This window comes from Balaenoptera ricei, chromosome 18 (assembly GCF_028023285.1).
Source record: "Balaenoptera ricei isolate mBalRic1 chromosome 18, mBalRic1.hap2, whole genome shotgun sequence".
In the NCBI taxonomy this organism is placed as follows: domain Eukaryota; kingdom Metazoa; phylum Chordata; class Mammalia; order Artiodactyla; family Balaenopteridae; genus Balaenoptera; species Balaenoptera ricei.
This window is the reverse complement of record NC_082656.1, coordinates 81,967,004-81,987,724: the sequence shown is the minus strand read 5'-3', so window position 1 is coordinate 81,987,724 and position 20,721 is coordinate 81,967,004. Positions and strand designations below refer to the sequence as shown.

General features: G+C 43.0%; 1 protein-coding gene across 1 annotated transcript in view; it reads left to right on the top strand.

The window, feature by feature from the left end:
* The first annotated feature begins 547 nt into the window (after positions 1-547).
* ANKRD10 (ankyrin repeat domain 10) overlaps positions 548-20,721 on the top strand; it is a 33,008-nt gene continuing 12,834 nt past the window's right edge. Inside the window, exons 1-4 of the mRNA XM_059903181.1 lie at positions 548-917; positions 4,394-4,546; positions 8,298-8,389; positions 19,911-20,146. Of these exons, the coding sequence (XP_059759164.1) occupies positions 708-917; positions 4,394-4,546; positions 8,298-8,389; positions 19,911-20,146 (691 nt within the window). The 5' untranslated portion in view covers positions 548-707. The remainder of the gene's footprint in view (positions 918-4,393; positions 4,547-8,297; positions 8,390-19,910; positions 20,147-20,721) is intronic.

Sequence of the window (20,721 nt, the reverse complement as noted above, 5' to 3'; positions counted from 1 at the left end):
AGAATATCTTTTAAAAAATCTGTGATCCTCGATCATTGAAAGAGAATTTAGTATTTCCTTGCATGCTGCCATGTTTCTCAGTGTTTTTGCCATGGGTTCTCGAAAACGTGCAGCCCACCTCGCCAGACAAGCAGGACAGAAAGCGCGGGAACTGCCCTCAGGTCCCCGCAGACGCCCCGCCTGATTAATTGAGCGAATTAGAGCTGCGCCGCCAAAACCTCAGAGGGCCGGGCCCAAACCCCAAACCTGCGCCTCCCGGAGCTTTTCATCAACGGGGGTCGGGACACTGTCGGGCCTGGGGTCTGGACAGGAGGCGCGGCGCAGAGCCCACGCCGCCTGCAGGGCCCCGGGAGTGGCCTGGCACCGTCCCCTGCCCTTCACCACGCCCTGCCCCGCCCCCTGCTCCTGGCCCCGCCCCCTTCCCCCTCCCCGCCGCTCCAGGAGTAGGCCCCGCCCCACGGCCCCCGGCCTCCGCCCCCGACGGTCCAGGCCCCGCCTCCTGGCCCGGCGTCTCCCGGCGCCAGCCCCAGTCCTGGCGCCGCAGGCCCCGCCCCGCCCCGCCCCTGTGCGCGCTCTGCTCGGCAGCCGGCGGGACGCGGCGGTGGTGTTGCCCTCGCTCCTTTGTGCTCGGACGGCGGCGGCGGCCTCTCGGGTCCTCACTGGCGCGTCTTCTCTGCTCGCCAGCCCGCGCTCTCCGGTGACGGACCATGTCGGCGGCGGGAGCGGGCGCGGGCGTGGAGGCGGGCTTCTCCAGCGAGGAGCTGCTGTCGCTCCGCTTCCCGCTGCACCGCGCCTGCCGCGACGGGGACCTGGCCGCGCTCTGCTCGCTGCTGCAGCACACGCCGCGCGCCCATCTGGCCGCCGAGGACTCCTTCTACGGCTGGACGCCCGTGCACTGGGCCGCGCACTTTGGCAAGGTGGGCGCGGGCGCTTTAAGGCGCCATCTTCCGCTGTTTTGCCTTGGGGGGTCGGAGAAGGCGGGGGCCGAGGCGTGGGGGGCGCGGGGCGTGTCGGGAACGCGGGGCGCCAGCGGGGTCGGCCGCCAAGGCGCCCCGAGGGGCCGGGGCGCATGTGCGGCGGCGCGGGCGGTCTGGGCCCCGAGGGGCGCGCGGGGAGTGCCGGGAGCGCGGGCGGAAGCGGGCCCGGCGGCGGCGGCGGCGCCCGGAGGGGCCCGGGGCGCATGTGCGGCGGCGCTAGCTTCGAACGCGGGCGGCTTCCCGGAGGCGCCGCCCGGGCGGGTGAGGGTTCCTGGCCGCCGGCGGTGCTGAGGGCCGAGCCTCCCGCGGCGGCCGGCTCGGGTCGAGGTGCGGAGACGCGGTCCCCGGGGCGGCGCGCGAGAGTCCGGAGCCTCTCTGAGGAAAACCTCTGTGAGGAAGGCCGCGGGGCCTCCTGACGCGCCTCCGACGGGGACGCCCGGGCTGGAGGCCGCCGCGGCCCGAAGGTCGCGTTAGAGGGTTTCCGTGGTCAGCCCGTCGGGGCCCCCCGACGGCTGGGTCGGGGGAAGGTGACGCTCGGACCGAGCTGCTGGGGGCCTCCGTGTGGAACGTCGTCCGGGCGCTTGGGACTCGGCTCGCCCGGCTTAGGCACACCTGTGGTGTCCGAAGTGTCACGAGATCGGAAGGGCAGCGTGCTGCTCTGAATTCTGAAGAGCTGCGGCGGCGTCTTCCTCATCGGTGCGGTAAAGGGGGTTGTGTGCCGGGAGAGGTGGCCGCAGAGGCAGGTGCGCGGTGCTGTTGTCGAGAGTGGCTTTCGTGACGAAGACGCGGAGACCCCCGTTCGGGGCCTTCTGGAGACGTTTCGCCCTGACAGGGTGGGGTTGGGTTGAAGTCAGGAAACGGTTTTGCGGAGACACAGGCAGGATGATGGTGAAACGTGTTCCCGGCTTGGGGTGAAATTGTTGTGTTGTGGTTAGTTATCTTTTTGCACCTGACGCAGCCGCTTCGCGTTGCTCGAGGTGCTGCGTTCGCAGTGCAGGGAGAACTGCGGGGACGCAGGGGCCGAGCGCGCTCGCAGAGGGAAGCAGGTTTACGTTAGCGAAGGGAGCGGGGGAGCCGTGGCGGCAGGGCTGAGGCCGGGGCTGGGCGACAGCCCGCGGCGCGCCCCGCAGCGCTGCTGCCCTCGGGTACCGGCGCCGAGAGCGAGCGCCCTGGGGAAAGCGCCCTCCTTCCCGCCCTTCGCCCTCTGCCCGTGAACGCAGGCTTCCCCAGGCTGGGGGGTGATCTCCCCGCCGAGGGCGCCTTGTGCACTTGTACCGTAAGCTGCAGGCAACGCTCAAAGCGTTGCTTCCCAGCATCGCTTGTGCCTTTGTGCTTTGGGGACAGGCGCCCTTGTAAGAGGCAGAGGCACAGCTTTCTGGGAGACGGCTCCCCTCGGGATTCCGATCCTCCCAACCCCGGTTGAGACGGACGCCCAGTAGGACCACCCGGTGCGTCCTGTGAAATGGTCGGCCTCGTTACAAGTGGTTACTCCGACTGTCTCCCAGTCCGAGGCTGCTTCGGGCATCTCTGGGGATTAACAGTAGCCGTAAGCGCTTAGGGCGGTCGATTTCACGCCTGTGTATTTCACGGTAAGAGTTCACGGAGTCTCTGCTTCCGTAGAACGCGAGCGGCAGGTGAACCTCTTAGACCAAAAGCTGCAGCCAGAGGCATTTACTTCGGGGTTTTCAGTTGTCTTTAATCACAGTGACCGCAGAGTCTTGGATACAGAAGGGGCCGCAGAAAGTAACGTTGAGTGTGTGCGAAAAGGCCGTCCGGGCCGCACCCCTGACCTGTCCCCCCGCGCCCTGCCCGCAGCTTCCCTCCGTCTGTGTGCGCGGACGCGCGAGGCAGCCGGGCGGGCGTGGCGCGTGCGGTGAACCCCTCCCAGCCCTCAGGCCGCGTTCCTAGAGGCGGGCCGCTCCGCACCGGGTCCTGACCTGTTGATGAGGCTTGTCCGCTCCCAGAGGACTGACCGTTATTCAGGAGCTCTGATTACGCCTTGCCTCTACGAGCTGTTCTACTGAACGGCATCTTTACAGAATTCCAAACCGGGTTTTCCACATCCAGCCCACAGGTAGCAGACTTGACGTGCAGCGAGCTCTCAGGTGATGTGAAGGCTGACCGCTTCTGGCGCACCAGGCGGTTTTCATCCTTGTTTCGTTTTGTTGGGCTCCAGACCTGCTCCTCTTATCACTGGTATTGGCCGGCATTTTTCGCTCAGTACGTTGATAAAGGCGATAGATAAAAATATACCAAAGTGGTACCTCTTTATCAGCCATTACCCTCAGATTCAGACTCCTGGAAGACAGGTCATGTGTTAAAAATCAGTGTGCCACCACCTGTGAGTGATCACCTCGCACAACCGTTGATGGCAGTGATCTGTCCTTTACAGGGAAGGGCTTACATTGCTGGAAGCGGGTAAGAGACACGGGGTGAGACCCGTGTGTAGCTGCTCTTCGCTTGAGGTCTGTTCTCAGGAGGCGAATTGGTGGCACTGAGAGCTTTTTCTTTGCTAGCTGCATTGTGCTTCGGGAGGGAAACGGGACCTGAGGACACGCTGGGCGGAGCAGTGTAAACCTCTGAGGACAGCAGGCCTGCTCCCGCCGTGCTTGGCACACGGGAGGCACTTGCTAAATAATTGTGGAGTGCGCTGGTTCTTCTTCCAGAAGCGAGTATGACACCGATGCCTGGCTGCAAAGTCTTGTCCTGCCTCCTGTGGCTTTTTGTTTTAGTCACCTGCTAGGGGCAGAGCTCAGCTGTGCTCTAGGCCTTTTTATCTTTGATGGGGGGGGGGGGTGGTTCTGTACAAACAGTGTGAGAAGACGGAGCGCTGCCCTCTCACCTGCTCCACGCGTCTTTTCCCTAAGGAGCTAACCTGGAGCTGGGCCTCGACCGAGTATTCAGCCAGCGCGGCCAGTGCAGGCTGCAGAAAACGGTCTTTGACCGTGAAGGGTTGACCGACCAATCGCTGTAACGTTTTTCTTCTTTAGAATAGCGCGTGCGAGTGGCAAAGCTCAGTTCTGACAAAAGTCTGTGAATATGCAATCTAGTCTTTTCTGACTTTGGCTTTTTTAAACACTGAGGTATAGTTGATTTACAGTATTATATTGATTTGGGGTTTTTCAGTTGTAGGAAAAACAAAATATTTAAACTTGTATAGTGTCCATTGTTTCGATTTCCTGTTCCTGTGTACCAACTTTCTTTTACAAGGACGAGGGAAAATGTTCCTTTAAATAAGCCTTTTAAAATTTGTATGATACTGGGAAGGAATGACTTAACTTTGTTTTCTTAAACAGAAAAAAAGTTTAACAAAAAATGCCACTCATCTCCATTACAGAATTTAGAATATCTGTGTAACGCTTAATAGTGTACTGACGTTTATGCCTGTTTCATCCCCCCTCCTGCCGTTCTCCAAGTTGGAGTGCTTAATACAGTTAGTGAGAGCTGGAGCCACACTGGATGTCTCCACCACCCGTTACGCACAGACCCCGGCCCACATCGCCGCCTTTGGGGGACATCCTCAGTGCCTCGTCTGGTTGATCCAAGCAGGAGCCAGCATTAACAAACCGGTAAGGGAGTGCCCGTGATGGACGTGGTTGGTTTTTGTTTTCTTCTTCCAGTTCTAATTACGTGGTGTTGAGTTTTAAATTGAGGCGTTAATTAGAGTTTGATATCTTTACCTGTGGGCTAACTGGAACTTAGGTTTATGAAGTTATTTGTGGGTAATTGGCCCGTCACATAGCAATGCCTTGTGTTCAGAGTGCTTTCGCCTGTTATGTGACTTACTGTGATCCACAGTGAGTTGCCCACGGTCACAGCTGGTGACTGAAGGAGCCTGGCCTTGAGCCTAGGTTTCCTGGCTCCTCTGCTCACAGCTGCCTTAGCTCCATTTCCACAGATAATGGTGAGAACACATCTGTTCCCAGCAAGAGAACGGCAGTTGAGTCATCTGCAGTCATGTGTGTGGTTCAGTTAGCGTTAGCAGGTTGACCAGCACGAGTTGTCGCTTCAGCTGCGGGTTGGAGGTGATGATGAGACGCAGAGAGGTAGGCAGTGACGCCTGGACACCGAATTGAGGAAAGGTGTTTCAGCAGTGGTTTGAAACGAGGGTCAGTGAGAAAGGGGAGGGGGTGAGGGATAAGGGGGCAGTTTGTTCTCTTTAAGAGACTGGGTGGGAAGGGCGCATGGGGAGAACCCTGGATCTTAGGCCTGTTCCTGTTACTAAGCTGGAAGCTGGATGTGGGACAGCTCTTTGGGTCCCCTGCTGCCCTCCACTCTTCTTCTTTCACGCGTGCTCCTCTACTGCGTTGTTGCTTTGGTCCGTGAATTCAGGAGTTACAAGTGGGCGACTGTGTTCCATTGTGGTGCTAGGCGTCGCCTGTCCCCACTAGTCTCCTTCCTGCTCGTGGATTCTCCCCACCCCGCCCCCCTTTTCTCCTGGTAGAAAGGGCACACCCTGCTTCCTCATCTCTCTGGCCTTGGGCACGTGGTTTACTGGTTGTAACTCAATCTCCCTGTCAATAAAATACGGATAGCCCATGAATAGCAGTAATTAATATTAGTATTCATGTGGAGTTTTAAGTATAAATTTTCTATATGATGATTTTCATTAAATTGTTACATAACATTTAGAGAGATCTAAAGAAATTGTCTAACGCTGCTTTTCAAATCTTTTTAAACCCAGAAGCCCCCTTTTCATGTAATGATTTATAGCAGCTCAGTATTTCCCACAGAGAAAAGGTTTGAGACTCTCCTCCTTCCCCGCCCCCACCCCCCCCCCAGCTGCTCTAGACAGCACTACGTGGGAATCCCTCCTCAGCTCTGCTCCCAGGGCAAGAGTCCCCAGATCCTGCCCTCCTTACAGCTCTCCTCTTGCGTTTAAACAGCCCACCTGGCTCAGCATCCCCACGTCCTCCCATGTACGAGGGTGTCGCTTGGGTTTCTTAAGTGTCTCGGCCCTGCTCCCAGAAGGGCCTTGGTTGGCTGTGGTCTCACGTGCGAAGCTTCGGCCCGTCCGAGTCTCGGCTGTCGGTTTGGGCTGCTGCGACAGGCACCCAGTGACCCTGAGGCCCCGGTAGGCTTTCTGTTGGCTCATCTCAAGGTAGACAGTTTTTCTCATTTCCCACATAAACTTATACAACTAGATGCAGGTTTTTCTTATTCTTCGTGTGCCTGTAATTTTTTGAACCTTAGCATACCTTTTCTTCTTTTGGCATGTTAGTTTCTAACCATTCTAAGTTCCTTTTCCTCAAGTTTAATAGAGACTTGCTGTGCCATGTCTAAGGTTGGCATGAGGGGTTACTGAAGCTCAGATGTGCTGTCTGGAGGCTCAGCGTTCTAAGTTTACCCAAAGAGGAAGTGAAGTTAGTTTTTAAGTGGTTTATTTTTGTAAGTCCATAGTGGCTACCCATGGGTGTCACTTTTTGTAAGTCATCTCTTTAATATCCCTTCTAGAATGGTGCTGGCATTTGATATTGCCTTTAGTTTCTTGTAACTAGATTAGAAGTAAGATTTTCTTAATTAAAATTCAAGGTGACTTGTCCGTCTTCAGATTTCTGGCACCTCTCCCACTGTCCTTTATGACTCAGAGTTTGCCAGCAGTAGTTCTAGAATCATATTACAGACTCTTTGGTATTTTTGAAATATGACTGGTCTGAACTTGAGATGTGAGTAACCTTAAAATGGCTCTTTACTCTCATTCTCTTGGTTGCAGTTTTCTTTAAATAGTGTTTATTCTGCCCTTCCCAGCTTAAGTAGTCTCCTCGTATAACGCTAAACAGGAGCAGGGTAGTTTTGCTTTTTTCTCTGGCATCTATTGCTATCCCACCCTGTTCTCAAAATAGTATAGAAAACCTTTTTCCTCTTGTACCAAAGATAGCTTTTAAAATCCTTTTTGGTTTTCTTGAGTTTTTGTGGGGTATGGCAGAATCTCACCTAAATCTTAGTTCTACTTTTCCTGGCAATACGTGTACGTAATTTTTATTTGTCCTTATTATGTACCTCCTCTCTCCCTTCCCTCCCCTTTTCAGACAATAGGGAAGGTTTTTGTTTTGTTTTTTAAGTCTGATTTCACTGGATAGTTCCCTGTATAGCCTCATGATTTTGTTTCTTTCTTCAAAATTGGGACTGTCCTGTTTGGAACTTTACATCACTTTTGAGCTTATACCTGACTTTTCCCTCCAGTAAGCAGTTGAGTCTTTCATATTACATTTTTCTGTGAGATGCTCTACCGCTCCTTCTTTCTAGTTTAGTCCTCACCTCAGTTTTCCCCCCGTGAGTTAATGTTTCCAAGTGCCATGCACTGTACACCATTGCCCCACTCCTGCTTTATCTCTTTATCCCTTAATTATGTGTAGTTCTCTACTGCCAAGTTCGCATTCAGTGGTGATGGGATGTGAGTGATTCAGGAACTGTTGCTGCTTAGTCAGTTGACACTTCTGAGGCAGAAAGTCCTAAATCAGTTTTTCTAATGGAAACAACTTCCTTTTCTTAATCGCTGTATCTTCCTTTACCTTTTTTTTACCTGAGAGCCTATGAATGAAACTGTGTTTCACTTTTTTTTTTGGTCCATTCATACAGTGTAAAGTAATTCTTTTTTTTTTTTTTTTTTTTTTTCTGATTCCCGTATGAATCTTCAGAGTCATTTCCCCGAGTCTGCTCATTTCCTGTGCCTCCTTCAACATTGTTTCCTGAAGGGTCAGTCAGGTTCTAATGCATCCTTTCTAAAAGTCCTTGAACAAAATCCCCCATCACAGACAGCCTGAGTTGTATACAGAGCCGCCTGTGTTTGACCCTATGTTCTCCCTTCCCAATTTTTTCTTGACCCTTTAACCTTAGCTGTCTTGTCTAAAGTATAGTCCTAATTCAGGCTCGAGATAAAAAATCCAGGGGAGGCACTGGCGTGTCTCGACTCAGGCTCTCCTGGGGTGGCCGTAGATGGATGTGGGTCGACTAGACCAGACGTTAGCTATTAGGCCTTGATTACTATTTTTCTGTCTGAGGATAATTGGGGTGTTATATGCATCTGTGCTGTGTTCCATCATAAAAATTATTTCTAAATTGCTACCTAGAGTGTACGTGCTGTCATGGTTGGAGAGGCCCCATGATTTTTTTGTTCTTGACCTAAGAATTCAGGAGAACCTGCTCCTTCCTTGGTCTGCTTTTATTTTCTCTTCACATCTACATTTCTTTGTGTTCTGCTTCAAATTTGGCTCACCTTACTCTATTTCAGAGGAGTGAGCTGGCACATGGCCTTTGTTAATTACTTTAGCACGTGGAAGTCTTGTATGGGTCTCAATGCTTTCCTTTTTGTCGTTTCAGGACTGTGAGGGCGAGACTCCTATTCACAAGGCGGCTCGCTCTGGGAGCCTGGACTGCATTAGTGCCCTGGTGGCTAACGGGGCTCATGCCGAGTAAGCATCTACGTTTATTCTTGCCAACCAAAGACGTGGTCAGGGGTGTCGTGTTTAGAGACAGGACTTAGAGCAAGCAAAAGTGCTGAGCTTTGTTTTCAATATTGGTAGTAGAGTTTTGCTTTTTAGATCAGTTGGCGTTAGTGAGCAAGTTGCTGTGTGAGTTGAGTTGACCACTAGCAGAAGGGGCTGAATCCCAGCAGCCTCAGCGTTCTTGCCGGGAGAGAGAGAGCATATTAGGGTGGAAAGAACAGTTAACTCATTAAATTTGGAGCCTGGCATTGTTGACTTTACCATTAACTAGTTGTGTCACTGTGGGCAAGTCTTCAAACTTTGCCAAGTTTTAATTTCAGAATGAGTGCCTCGAATTGGATTAGAATATCTTTTCAGGCCTCTCTGGCTCAAAAAAATTCCTGCAGACAGTTAGCTTTTCTTAATTTTGCTAAAAAGATGGTTTCCTCATCTTTTAGCAGATATGAGAACATCTTATGTTTTAAAACCTATTATGATTCTTTAATGATTTTATAATTCCTTGTAAAATGGAACTGTACACATTAAAGACTTAAAAACTCACTCTGAGTTTTTGATACTGATGGCATTATTTTGGAATATCCTTGTTTTAGCCCAGTTTACATCAACTGGCTTATTTCTAGCTTGAGAGAACAGTATTAACATTTAAGTGTATTAATTTTAAAATGTGATCTTGTATGCAAATCATTAGCTAGCCATGGCATTATACATTTATTTCAGTATTTAATTCATTTGTATTAACTTTCTCTTAAAGATTCATTGTAAAAATTTTTCTTCTGCAGTTCACAGCATTAACAAAATGGATGCGGTTTTCACCCTTAAATATTGAGTGTAAGCTATAGAGCTGTAATAACCAAAATAACTATGATAATATCAGCTTTTTTGTTTTACCTTGAGTGTCTTGAATATTTCATAAAAATTAATTACAAACCACTTTATTCTAATTGGAAATGTGAAAATTTAGACTTTGGGAGAAATAAAACCCACAAAACTGACTTAGTTTAACCCTTTGGTTTCCACTTCATTGTTTTGACTCTGTATTATAATAAATATTGAAAACAGATCCTGGACAGCAGAACCATATAGGTTAATGAAAGGCCTGTCTGATACCAAGGGCTATCATTAGGCTCTTAGTATCTTAGCTTCTGTTTCATTAAGTATTATTGTTAAGATTAGACATTAGCTTGGGCTTGGATCATTTACTTATGTAGCCATTTAGTGTTATAAATATGACCTGTGTTAACTGTTACATTGCAGGGAACCTTGTGGCTTCATACGTAGTTATAACTTAAGGTAATGTAAAAACAATTGATAATATGAATATATTTTACACAGTTTAGAAAACATCAAGATGATTCTCATTGCATTGCTTTAAAGCAAAGTTGTAGATGCAGTTTTCTTAGCTGTTTTTTAGATTTAAAACTTAAATCTTTAATTTTAATAACAGAAGCTTTGATTATAAAATACAGAGTCGTAAAATAATTGATTCGATTCCTTAATTGTCATTTATTGAAATAATGAATAATTAGAAGTTGATCTTTTCAGTGACTTATTTTTCTAAACAATACTCTAATTGGTCCTGAGCATTTTATTACTAAGATGTTAGTTTTATTCACTTTAATGGATAGCTTAATCCTTTGAACCAATAAATATCTTTCTTGCGCTATGTCCTTTTTTAATAGGTGTCTTTTTAAAATGAGATCATTTTATTTACAATTCTGTCCTTGTTACAGGACCCTCGAGTGTCTCTTTCCCACCAAGTGTGACTGAGCATGGCCTCGAGTGCCAGTTTGTTTTTCCTTCTCAGTATAAGAGCCACTCCCTCAAGACCCTGCATATGGTGATTTCCCTTGACTGAACTTTCAGATATTTTTTGGAAGAAATATTTAGCCTGAGCCACCTAGCCAAAAGCAATTTTTAAAATTATATGTCTTTGGCCTGGAGATAGAGCACAAGTAATCATTATTTATTGCTATTGTATATGTGGTTATTTAGTTTTAACACCTAGATAAAATGTCAGTTTTGCCAGTAAGCTAAATTGTACATTGCTTTTTAATATCTATTCTGCACATTTTTATAGTTTAACACTTTTAGTCTACCAACAAATAATAGTTTGATTCCCCCAAATTATGGTACTTAGATCTCTTTTATTTGTTTCCTGTTATGCTGCTCATGTGGTAAAGTGTAGTCCTAGCAAATAAAATGCCTTTTTCTTTTAAGGTCATCAAGGGGCACAGAATTAATTTACTTACTTAAAGTTAACTTATTTTGTTTCCAGTTCAAAGTGAGCCAGATTATTAATTTTAATATTACATGCTATAGTGTTTAGGAGTTAGTGGAAATTTTTCCTTTTTATGTGACCAGATTAAAAGCTGTCTTGTATCAGTATTTTATCACACTTGGTGGTAATTAATAATTTTGTTGCTAATTCCTACTTTGCTTTTTATATATTTGCTACGTAAAGTGGCCAAAATCTGAAGTTGCTGCTTTTTTGGTCGTGGGGTAGATAATGGTGAGGGCAAGCGTACCAGGCATCTGTGGCTAGAATGGTTTGTTACATAACCTACTTGTCAATGTAGGCTGCATCTGTAAGATAACGCATGTCAGCTGCTGTGCATCGTAGCACATTTTCTAGCACCACACGTGAGTATGTTGATGGACTTTCTTTTTCTTCTCTTATTTTACATCTTGAGTTTTGGTGCCAAGTTTTCTTTTTCATGTGAGGTTTTGTTTCTCCTTATATGATTGTCATTGTTATTTGCCACTGTTTACATCTAAAAATAAAAAAACACACAGGATTGTCAGTTCTGTGACCAGACTAAATGTTTGTATACTTTAAATGATCTAAACCTCTACAGACGCTTCTCACTCTCATTTTTTCTCAAGTAGGGAGTTTTCATTAAGTAAGTTAAACTGTCATCATCCTTAACTTTGCTTATATGGCAGTTCAGTTCTTCACTGCGGCCAAGATTGAATGCTACTTGCTACACACACAGGGTTTTTGATTGGAAGAAGGACATATAGTAACATGGAAAAGTCGTTGCCTTATTTTTCTTTTGGATGATCAAATAAGTGACAATATAAAATTAAGTTTTAATGTGATTTCAGAGAAGGACTCTTGAAAATTTGCTGTCTGCTGATAATTAAGACCACCTTTTATGTGACCAATGAGGAGAAGCAAGAGAGCCAATTTGTGTTCCCACAGGCCAGCTGGGCACTGTTTTGTTCAGGTGACTTGGGGGCTCTAGTCATGCCAGTGGAAGATGAATGTAACCTGCATGGTGATTCAATCAAACATTTCCTCCTTGACTCCAAAAGATTGGGATCAATCCTGAATGTTTATGTGTTGGCATTTACTTTTACAAAAGAAAAATTTATATATATATATATATATATAAATTTTTTTAAAAGACCTTTTACAAACAACTTTGTAAAGTACACATTTCTAGCCTTGAATTATCTTTCCTTTTAGCATTTTGGCACTGACTGATTTTGGTTATTTTTGTCTTTATTTTCTTGAGAGATGTAGTGGAGAATGTTTCCATATCAACCAGATATAAAAGTAGATTTTTTTTTTAATGCCTCAGAGTAGAAATAAAGGGATTTAGTGGGATTTAGAGATTCAGAATTGCTTGCATCTAAGGCCAATTTGCTAGTCCATTTTAATTCTACATTATACCAGGTGCCAGTGTTTAATTACATTGTGACAAAGTCCCATAGCTTTCTGTAGGAGAGCATTTCTGTAGAAGCCATTGATTCTGTGGTAACCAGATCTTCCAGTGGGTTACATATATTTTAACTTAATTATTTTCATCCCAAGAGGAACTTAACTATGATCATCAGATAGCTGGAGAAGCATCTATAACCTTATATAAGCAAGTTCAGTGATGCACTCTGAAAAAATCTTTCTTGCCTAATTTAGAAAATAGACACAGTTGGCTTTAGTAACAAAAGTCTTAAAATGTGATCATAATAGACTTTTTTGAATGTTGCAGAAAAAAGTATTTTGCTGAACTTTTAAAAATTCTTAATTGAAATGGAGTTGGTTTAGTTTGGTCCATGTTTATGACCCACCTTTATTTGCTTACCCGTAGAGCTCTGTCTAGAAGCAAAATTTTCATTAGGGCAAATCATGTGATGAGCATATTTAATATTAGTGTCGGAAGTTGGTTTGCAGCTTTTGCCCTTGGCAAACTTCATTAGACATTTATTCATGTTTGAAGTTTGTGGTTTCTTTTTATCTGTTCACCTGTTTGCCCTTCAGAATAATAGTCCAACCATGAAATTTATTAGCAGTGTAACTCTGGATTCGTGGTTTCTGATCTTGGGTCCTGTGCGTTCCAGTCCTGACCTAGCGTTCCCTCCCTGACCTGCTTGTCACTACAGCAGTCTTGTCTGATCTTGCGATTTTCTGGCTCTTTTTTCCTTTTATTAAACTGTTGCAGGCAAGGTGGAGGAATTACTTCCCGAGATAGCTGATGAAGTTCTGCCTGCTGGAAAGGAGCAGATAGATGGCAGGCTGACAGTATTCTAGAGTTGCTGACAAATTCAGTTTAGAATTTTGATTGTTTTTCATGACAGCTTGAATAATACATAGGTTTTAATATTTGTTTAAGCACTGCTTTTATATAGTGCTTTCAAGTAAAACCAATGATTTCTAAATTCAAATGTCTTTTCCTTTGCTAAATTACAGTGGGAGCAGGTTAAATATTTCATCAGACTCTTTGAATGATGCTGTTATATTTTAATGTATGCAAACATAACTGGGGTTCAGTTGCAACATAAAACTATCCTCAGTAATGTTGAACTTGAATTGAAGACTTGGCACCAAATTTATTCAAGTAGAAACTTTAAAAAATAGTTTCTTCCTATTGTTACCTGAAGAATATATTTAAGAAAGTCTTCATAATTACGTATTTAAGAGTTTGGATACCAAAGGGTTAAAAATACACGTTTTCCTTTTACTGAAGAAATTTTAGATGTTTGTAATGTTTTGTCTGTACAAATGGACATTTAGTAATGTATTTTTATCTTTTTTTTTTTTTTTTTTTAATGATTCCATGTATTTGCTTATTTCCATCTAGGAATAGTTACTAATGTATTTGAGATACAGCATACCAAATTTTAAAGTAACCAGAATCGTGAGTTAATGGTTTTTAGTCCATACTGTTAAACTTTTGTTGAAATAACTGACATAATTAAATTGGCTTCATGCTAAAAATTACTAGAAGTAATTGAAAAGGCAGTGTTTTAGAGCAATAGCTCTTGGTCAAGGTGGTCACATGACAATGGCTTACGCTCAGTAAATGTGCTTCTGCACCTCATGTATGTATATGTATTTTTAATCAAAATGTTGCCTGCAAATATGTGATCCCTTATTATTTAAGTTTCCTGTTTTATGAACCATTGCCCGTTTTAAATCACACAGAAGATTCTGAATCTGTAAAAACTACACATGTCAATGTTTTACAGCTACGTAATTCGAATTGACTTGATTTTTTCAAGTAATCCTAGAAAGGGGGAGCATTCCATATAGAAACTGCTGAAACTGCCACAGGTGCTTCTCCGAAAACCTTACAGTTGTGGCATTGAATGTTCAGTATGGCTTCCTTTCTCCACTCGAGGCATACTGTTGAGGTATTTGTTGCGGTGATTGGTTTTAATGCTAATCTAGGAGTTCAGATATAGATTCTTTAGATTTGCATGCTTTGCTTACCCTAATTTATGATATCTACCTATTTACTTGTAAACTAACAATAGTTAAGTTGAGATCAGAATTTTAACAGAAATATTATTTATATAAAAATTGTGGTTATCTTTTATTGTCACATGGCATTAACAAAAAAGAAAACATCCTGAAGGTGATGTGACAACTTAGATTCTGAAAAGTATATTTCAGATAATTCCTGATCCGTGGTTTTGCAAATTAAAAAAAAAAAGAAAAACTTATTAGAACGGCTTCTCATATTCTGATGTTGTGACACTATAAGTGGAAAATAGATGGGGGATTAGCTGGCAGCAGAGTGGAGTTTAGTTTTAAAGTTCTTTGGGGAGACATTCTTAGGTATAATGAGTCTTAATATTCTATTCAGAATTTTATTACAGAAAATATAGTATATGAGCCTTTATGTTTTAACTTTAGTAAAGTTTTTAAAAAGTTTATTTTGCCAGTTATTCAGCAGAATAAATAATTCACAGTAAATATTAATCTATGTCTTCCCATGTTTTCATATTACAATTTTGAAAGAACACTAGGAACTACTGGGAGAAAATGGGTAGCCTGCCCAAAAATGACTTTTCATAGTCTCAGTGAAAGTTGTCATAGCTTCCGTAACAGATTGTAGCAAATTGATTTTTACTAGTCTAAGAATCTGATCGTGTCAACTTTTAAAGAAAGTCAGCTTTAAAACTTCCAACAAACTAGACCCAATTTGGACATCAAATTGACTGGTGTCTGATTTTTTAAAATCTCTGCCCATTTTCAAAGATTTTTCAAACGGATACCAGAGGGGACCAGAAAGGTGAACTGGAGCTTTAGAACAACCTCACAGCACGTCCCCCATGGGGCTTCTTGCTGTCAGAAATGGACAGAGGTACACTTTAGATCAGGCATCATCTGCCCAAGTGCAGTAAACCAAAGGCACGAAATTCATGTGTGTGTTTTTTAAAGATTTAGTCTAAAAATATTGTGTACACTTTCATTACTACCCCAATTTTCATGCAAAATACAGTTTTTGAGAGTAATTTTGAACAGTATCTTCCAGATACTGAAAATTTCCATTTGGACTAGTGTGTGAAGACCACAGTTCAGATTAACTTTGTCTTTAGCAGCCCCTCACGTGGGGTTGGTAGGAGGAGCCAGCCGTGAGTGCAGTGTGGCCATATGACGCCCGCAGTGAGTGCCTCGGGATTGAAGAGCGAAGGCTTGACTGTTTGAAGAGTCCTGTAACAGAAGACAAGACCACATTCAAATGGGAAGTTATCATAGAACCTGTAAATCCTAAATCCCATTCATGTGCCCAGCTCCCATTGGATTTTAGGAAAATCATGGAGGGTAGCTTAGGTTTAATCCCTGCTTAAACTTGTAGCACTAAATAGAGCTGAAGGCTTAATAAATTGATGATACATTTTAACCAGGATAACTGTTTCAACTCTTAAAACGTTAAAATTGAAACATGCTTAACAAATAGGAGGGCATATATTAAAAAATGCATTTAAAGACCTGAGCCTCCTTTGTTAAAGTGTTTTAAGAACTATACCGCTTAATTATTCTTTATGCTGCTCTTCACCTAGAAATCCACGTGATTTTCAGCCTCTGTGTAATACGTTTGAAAACCCTTTCTACTTATTAAGTATTAAGAGGCGACGAGGAATTCAGACCTGTAAAGACAGTTTCCGCCTCATTCATATTAAGCATGTCGCCTAATTCAGTCGTAAGACACTTAGAACTTTTAACAGAGAACACTCAGATGGAGTAGGAATGATTATTTCTTCTGCATGCATGCTCTCTCAAAGTCTTTTATTTTACATTCTTCTAAAGTTTACCTTTAGATATTCTCTTGATATTTAACATTTTGTGATTTAACAGATTCGGCAACTTTTAAAAAGTTATTTTTTTGTTTGAATTGAATTGTGCATAAAATTACCAGAGAGACAGTTTTCAGGAACCCATAGGCATCTGTTATTTAGAGTAGAGGACTAGTCAGAAAGAGAAAGACAAATACCATGTGATATCACTTATATGTGGCATCTAAAATATGACACATGAACTTTTACGAAACAGGAACAGACCCACAGACATAGAGATCAGACTTGTGGTTGCCAAGGGCGAGGGGGAATGGGAGGGAAGGATTGGGAGTTTGGGGTTAGCAGTTGAAACTGTTATGTATAGAATAGATAAACGACAAGGTCCTACTGTATAGCACAGGAAACTATATTCAGCATCCTGTGATGAAACATAATGGAAAAGAATATAAAAAAGAATATGTGTGTGTGTGTGTGTGTGTGTGTGTGTGTGTGTGTATATATATATATGTAACTGAATCACTTTGCTGTACAGCAGAAATTAACATTGTAAATCAACATACTTCTATAAAATAAAATTTTTTAAAAAAGAGTAGAGGACTAGTTACCAGTATCATCTGTTGGTTAAATGTTACTCAATTGGTCCAGCCCATTGTTTGGTTTTGTATGGCCCATAAACTAAGAATGATTTTTATGTTTTTAAAGGGTTGAAAAAATCAAAAGGATAATATTTCATGACATGTAAAAATATATGAAATTCAAATTTCAGTGCCTGTAACTAAAGGTTTATTAGAACATAGCCAGTGCTGTGTTCACACATCATCCAAGGCTGCTTTCAGGCTACAACGAGATAATGGAGACTGTGGCCTGCAGAGCTTGAAGTCCTTGCTGTCCAGCCCTTTGCAGAAAAAGTGCCTGCCCTGGATTGGTGGCCCCAGTCATTCCTTTCCACCCAGTTTTTGTGCACCATACGATTGCAGAGCCACTTGCAAGTTTTTAAATATGAGCAAGGCAGAATTAGCATGTTAAACTACAAATAAAGAAAGGAGGGATGAACGTGGGTACGTAGGAAAGGAGATGGGAAGGAAAACATTTGGAGGTAGGAGAGGGAAATGGGAGGTTCTGCTGTCCTGTACCAGAGTCAGGTATTAATGGATCTTTTTGCTTTAGAGGAACATAAACACTATTAAACTGAATGTTACATTCAGTCCTTAGTAACTGAGAAATAATATAGTTGAAAACTTCTGTAGTTTCACCAGAAGTGGAGAAGGGGTACTGTATGTCCCTGTTTCTAATACTACTACTGTAGGGATAGTGCCAAAATTATAATCTCCCAATTAATTTTTCCAGTTACCTTATGTCCCAGATTCTGATATCTGTCCATACATTTGCTGGAATGTTTTGAACTCCCCTTTGGATCACTCTTTGGATCCCTCAGAGTTATATGAGGAACCAGTTGAAGTTCAGTTCGGCTTGTGATTGTTCTTACTTGCTTGGTCCACACATGAGGAGTACATAGCATGAGTTGACTCTAGTGACTGTTCTTTCGAGTTTTGAAGATAATACCTCATACCACCTGGAAATCTGATTGGCTTCGTCCAAGCCCAGTGATGTGCAAGTGTTGGGACCACTCGTGGTAGTGGGACACAGGGCAGGAGACGCTGCCTGTGTTCTCTCAGGTGCAGGCAGGCGCTCCCACTCGGACATTTACAGTCTCCGGATACTGGCGTGCACTTACTCTTTTTCTTTAAGGCTATATTTCCTTGGAAGAACAGTAAACTTGCTATTCTAACTCAGATTCAGTCTACTGTTCAGTTTCTGAATTAAGAGTAAAGGAATTGAGTGTAGTTTGGATGTTCTTGTTTTCCATGACTTAGAAAAGTTGACATCCTCCCTGAGCATCTCAGCTTTCTTCAGTGAATTGGCGTTTAGGGTGGTAAATGCCATTTTAAAAATCTGTGTGCTGTTCTTTATTTTATCATCCACTGAGGAGTAATCTTTACTGTCAGCGTTATTTGTCCTGATTTTAAGCAGCAACTTCTCATTTCTGTATTCTTTAATTTTTGGAGAGCAAGTTCATATTTATCTATAGAAATGATCATTTTATAAACTTTGCTAATGTTCTGGGTCTTTGTCTTTTCAAATTATGTAGAGTTAAATTTTTTTTTTAATTTTAATGCGGCTACTTATTCTGTTCACATCCTTGATAGAGTGGACCTTTTTGGACCATTCACTCATATCTTCTGAAAATGAAATACACCATTTAAAAAAATTATCCCGTTTTACACTTGCTTGAATGTTAAATTTCTATAACATGTTGATATTAAAAATCAAGTATGTGATCATTTTCTGTACACATAACTAATGTAATTCACTGTGCCCAAACTTTGATATTTCCTCTCTATTTAATTCATATATCAAAATATTATGAAATTTTAGAATAATGTTTATCAGAAATCATAGCCATGAAATCAAATAAAAATGTCAGTTTTAGTTCCCAGTAGCCCTGCACACAGCTGCCTTACATTTTTAAGAAAATATTGTTGGTTTTGGGGATTTTCAAGTCTTGTCTCTTTTATATTTGATCAGATTGAGTTTGGGCTTTTGCCTTTCTTCAAAATGTAGGATACATTTCTTTATCTCATGCTTTTAAAAGTGGAGACATATTTAGTGATTGTCCAAAAGTATATAGATTTTTCATTTCTGAGTTTGGAACCTTCTGAGTATGATGGCTGGAAATAGGAATACAGGGCTTATTGTTATCTTTAAAATGGAAAATCCTTATTTGTCCCTGATTCTGTAGTTTTCTCTCTGAAATGGCTTTTTTTTTTCCATTAACGTTAGTCTAGGGAAAAAGCATCCAGGGTTGTGCCCTGTTCTTTCGGGAACAAGACGAGGCCTGTGTTTGGTCACAACTGCACTCTGTGGCAGAGCTCGCTGGGAGGCGTGGTGCTGCCTCGGCCCTTCGGCGCTTCTCCAGTTTCAGTGGATCGGCCTGCAGCTAACAACCTGTCTTGCTTGTTTACAGATTTATTTCACAGAGCAGTGTATTTTCTTGTCTTCCAGGGGAACTTCAGCGTGGAGTTGCTTTTGTTCCCTCAGTTTTGTTTCCTAATTAAGATTTACAATTTCAACTGGTTCTTTCGTATTCATCTTATTTAGAGCTTTCATTTATATTCTGCCACCACTTCTGATTTAGTCTGACTCTTAGCTAATGCAGAGGACATCGGACCTTGTTAATGTTATTAGCCACATAGGATGATGTTGATTCTTTTTGATGGTAGGACTCAGCCTAGGGGGATGAGTTCCTAGGACAGTATTAGAAGGAAACACCCACTCAAATGCTCTGAAATTCTGCAAGTTTTCCTAAGGCCAAAAAAACAAAACACAAAAAACTCAGCTTTTCAGGTCTCCAGTCTGATGATAAATTAGTCTCAGGACATCCTTCTAAACTTCCACTTATAGTGTCACATGTTAGCACAAATTCTGGCTTGTCGTTAAGCCAGTTGGCTTTGTTTTTAGGAAGCCAGTTGTTATAAATGCCATGGACAATTCAGTACATGTTTGTTTGTTATGATTTTACTCGAGCTAAAGGAATGGATTATTAAAATTAAGTGCAGATAATATAGAATTCAGTTTCAGGTTAAGTCTGAAGTTAGCATAAATTTACATTCTTCAGACTAACATAAAAAATGATTTTGAGAAGTTAAATAGGAAGATGCCTTTTTTTTAAAGTTTAGTATATTGATTTTTAAATTACTGTCTCCCAAATCTTGCTTAGTAATCAAATGTGCATAAGAGAGAAGTTAGTTACAGAGCTAGGATGAGTAACTCCTTCTTTAATTCAGACTTGCTGTAAATCTGTATGCTCTTTCATATCACCTTCAGATAGTTAGTCAGTTCAGCAGGAGCAGAGACCAGATGAAAATGGTAATGGGATGTAATTCAGTGTTTTTGTGTCGTACAGCCTGAGAAATGCCAGTGGCCTGACGGCAGCAGACATTGCTCAAACCCAGGGTTTCCAAGAGTGTACCCAGTTTCTCTTGAACCTCCAGAATTGTCATCTGAATCCTTTCTATAACAGTGGCCCCTTAAATGGGGGCCATCCGAATGTATTTCCTAATCACATTAGTGTGGGAACAAATCGCAAGAGATGCTTGGAAGAGTCGGAACCCTTTGGAGCAAAGAAAGCTAGAACCACAGGTGAGACCACTTTGTGGGTGGGAAGGAGCAAATGTGTTTCCTTTCTTTAACGTGTTTTCTTTTTTATGGCTGAAAGCGCCTTCGAGATGACTCCTTCACGTAAGGGGTACTGTGCCCGGAGGACTCTGGTGCAGTGATGAGGAGTTTTTCCTGTGTTGCCACTTTGAAGATTGGCCATTTAACGAAAGGGGAGGATATGAGAGGGCAGTGTTGACAGCTGAAGTGTAAATGTGTGTATATAACTTTCTGCACACCCAGGTTTACCTGCCATGAATTAGATTTTTCTCGTTTGTTGTACCTGTTTGAAATACAACTATTAAAAAAAAAATCTGCCCCTGTGCCTCATTTTTTTTTTCCTGTGAATTTTCCTGGGCTTACAACAATTGTTGGTGTGATAGTAAAATATAATTTCACATCTGGGAAGGTAGATGTTTGCATTGGACACAGTGTGGTGTGTGTTTGTCACAGCAAGGCCCGGTGTGCCACTTTGACATTGAGGACTTAAGTCTCTAAGGTAAGTTATTTTAGATTTAAGTGTTCTTCCACCTTTTTATCTTTAGATAGTTTCGGGGTTT